This window comes from Aplysia californica, unplaced genomic scaffold (genome assembly GCF_000002075.1).
Source record: "Aplysia californica isolate F4 #8 unplaced genomic scaffold, AplCal3.0 scaffold00633, whole genome shotgun sequence".
NCBI classification, from domain to species: Eukaryota; Metazoa; Mollusca; class Gastropoda; order Aplysiida; family Aplysiidae; genus Aplysia; species Aplysia californica.
The window spans coordinates 365,503-368,708 of NW_004797903.1; the positions used below are offsets into that span (position 1 = coordinate 365,503).

The following is a 3,206-nucleotide window of genomic DNA, read 5'->3' on the forward strand; positions in this document are numbered from 1 at the left end:
CCCCACTCACCCGCCAGTGTAGGTCCCACCACAGATGCCACACTCTTGCACAGACAGACAATGCCCAGCGAGGCAGGAAGCAGAGACAGGCCCAGCTGTTCCACAAGGATCACACTCTGTAGTGGCGGGAACGCACCTGGGGACATACAGAAAGCAGAATCCTTGACCTAGATATGCACGGTATTGGGTCATCTATCTGGGAAACATCTTTGGCCTACAGCAAAGGTGAGGAAGGCCCGGTGCTATTTAATGACATGGCAATAAGACCAAAGCAATAATTATATTAGTATTGACTTACTTACCTTCAGCATATAGCAAATGTCGGGTATCATAATTCAATTTTAATAACAAGGCGATACTGCCGTATACTTTAATTATATTGTCTTACTTGCCTAGGAAAAGTCTTTGGCATACAGCACATGTTCAGTATTATCTACTTTTTATAACATTGCTATAGGACTAAAGGAATAAGTACACTGCCTTACTCCTGCGAGATGAGATGTCTAAGGAGAGCCACCAACAAAACCAGACGGGACATGGTCAGAAACAACAAGATCAGAGATATGATGGGAACAACACCTATCCTCCAATACATTCGAAGGTAAACAATCTGGTGATTTGGACATCCACAAGTATGGCACCTCACCAGCTTACCAGTAAAGCCTACTACAAAAGAATATCAGGGTACAAGGCAAGAGGAAGACCAAAAAAGACCTGGATCGAGGGTGTGAAGGGTACCCTGAGAACATACATTATCCAACCCAGCCAGGCCATCCAACTTGGTAGAGACAGGAAGCTCTTTCTCCCTTCAACGCCCCAGAGGAACAAGAGGACGTAAAGTCAAGGAAAAGAAAGTCAAAGAAGATAAAGTCAAGGAAGAGAAAGTCAGGGAAGATAAAGTCGAGGAAGATAAAGTCAAGGAAGAGAAAGTCAGGGAAGATAAAGTCGAGGAAGATAAAATCAGGGAAGATAAAGCCAATGAAGATAAAGTAAATGAAGAGAAAGTCGGGGAAGATAAAGTCGAGGAAGATCAAGTCAAGGAAGAGAAATCAGGGAAGATAAAGCCAATAAAGATAAAGTAAATGAAGAGAAAATCAGGGAAGATAAAGTCGAGTAAGATAAAGTCAAAGAAGTTCTCACCCAGGAAGAAGCCGTGGCAGACTGCGAAGGTGAGCAGTGTGGGGTAGGTGGTGCATGCAGGCAGGAAGTAACAGGCCAGCCCGGCCAGGAAGGTGCCCGTGTTGTAGATCCGCACTGAGCCCACCTTGAGGTAAGCCAGGAACCCCGCCACTAACCTGCCCACGGTGTTGGCGATACCTGCACGGAGATTGAAACAGTAGTACATGTCATATACCTGCACAGAGATTGAAACAGTAGTACTTAGTACGTGATATGTCTCCGCAAAACCCTTAACATCACAAGACGAGACAGGAAGAGAAATGGAGAATTAAGAGCAGCTATCGGCACTGAGTCTTGCCTGCTTTTACATAGAGAGACAGAATAAAATGGTTTGGCCACCTGTTACGCATGTCACCTGACCAGCCAGCCTCGAGAGCCTACAAAACCAAGCACTCAGGCTATAAAGGAAGAGGAAGGCCAAGCAAAAGGTGGATCGAGGGTGTCAAGGAAACCCTGAGAAAACATAACATCATAACTGAAAGAGCTGCGGAGCTGGCCTACCATAGAAAACTGCATCTCCCCTCGATGTTTAACGGCAACAGAGGATGAAAAAGTAAAAGTAAAGTTAGTACATGTAGTAACAGTAGCTTCACCACAGTATTGGCCGTACCTAGGCGGAGATTGAAACTGTAGTACTTATAGTTGCTTTACCAGAGCAAGAATTGATGACGCAATTATACTCACCTAGAACAGACACAACGGTGGCGGCAGACGTCTGATCCAGGCCCAGGCTGAGCGTGTAGGAGGGTGTGAACATGGCGGGAATGCTGGCGGCCACCTGGATGAGGAACGCGCCGACACAGAACAGGTCAAAGCCCGCCAGTCTCAGCAGGGACAGGGGACTCACGCGGGCCGTGACGTCAGGCGCTACAACAACCTTCTGGTCGACCGAGAGGTGTGAGTGAGTGCATGATGTATTCAAGGATTTTGCTCTCAGAGACTGCAGGGACCGGGAGCGTAGAGAGGCGATAGACAGAGAGGACACGCTGATGCATTCTGGGGGAATGTGTAGGAGATCGCTAGGGAGGTTGTTTAGAAGTTCATTGTTGGACGTGTCCTGTAGACTGCCGTGGTGCGTATGTGGTTTGTGGTGGTGGGAGTGGTGTTGAAGGATCTGCTGCGCCATCTGTTGGTGGTGATTTGTTGAAGGTAGGGGGTCATTGACCCCATCTTTGTTGCTGCTGCCACTAAAACCACGAGGGTACTTGGAACCTTCCAGGAGCAGATTCTTGTCGTTTTGGTCTTTTCCCAGCAGAGTCTGCTCTATGTGTGGGGTCTGTGTAGATGTCAACACAGGCACGTTATAGTTTGAGCCTTGACCTTGACCTGTGCCAAGGTCACACTGCTCGGACGGACACGTCTTCCCCACAGTGACGTCACCCCAACCGTCCGGACAAACTCTGGTCTCGCCAACGACCAAACACTCCTCTCCCTCCGACACCCCCCCACTGTCTGAACACCCCACCTCCTCCTCCCCGTCCGCCGTCTTGACGTGACTCCCCCCTAGCGGCCTCATGAGGCTGGCACAGACACACAGGTGGAGGTACACCGCGGCGATGATGAGATAGCAGCCCCGCCAGCCGTACTCCGAGATGAGGAGGTCGATGAGGATGGCGAGGACGAGCAGACCCAGGCCCGAGCCTGAGGTGGCCACGCCCACAACCACACCCCTTTTCTTGTGGAAGTAGCGGTTGATGGTGGTGATGGAGGGTAGGTAGATGAGGCCAATACCCACGCCTGGGGGGGGGAGGGGGGATACAGACAATGTAATAATAGATAAAGTAGCGGTTGATGGTGGTGATGGAGGGGGGGGATACAGACAATGTAATAATAGATAAAGTAGCGGTTGATGGTGGTGATGGAGGGTAGGTATCGATGGGAATTACAGCCGGTCAGTTCTACAAACCACCAGCCGCCCCTGGTTAAGGAACCCAACAACAGAAGCTCACAAAGTCTGTGTATCTTACATTTGTGCATCAATACAGTTTGTCAATTTGTTTATATCCCATTTTAAAATACAAAGTAGG

At 49.1% G+C, this 3,206-nt stretch overlaps 1 protein-coding gene across 1 annotated transcript in view; it reads right to left on the reverse strand.

Moving 5' to 3' along the window:
• The window catches only part of LOC101849239 (monocarboxylate transporter 3), a gene marked incomplete in the record, with an annotated part of 18,380 nt that overhangs the window by 1,209 nt on the left and 13,965 nt on the right, over positions 1 to 3,206 (reverse strand). Inside the window, 3 exon segments of the mRNA XM_005107811.3 lie at positions 11 to 136; positions 1,141 to 1,317; positions 1,864 to 2,916. Of these exon segments, the coding sequence (XP_005107868.2) occupies positions 11 to 136; positions 1,141 to 1,317; positions 1,864 to 2,916 (1,356 nt within the window).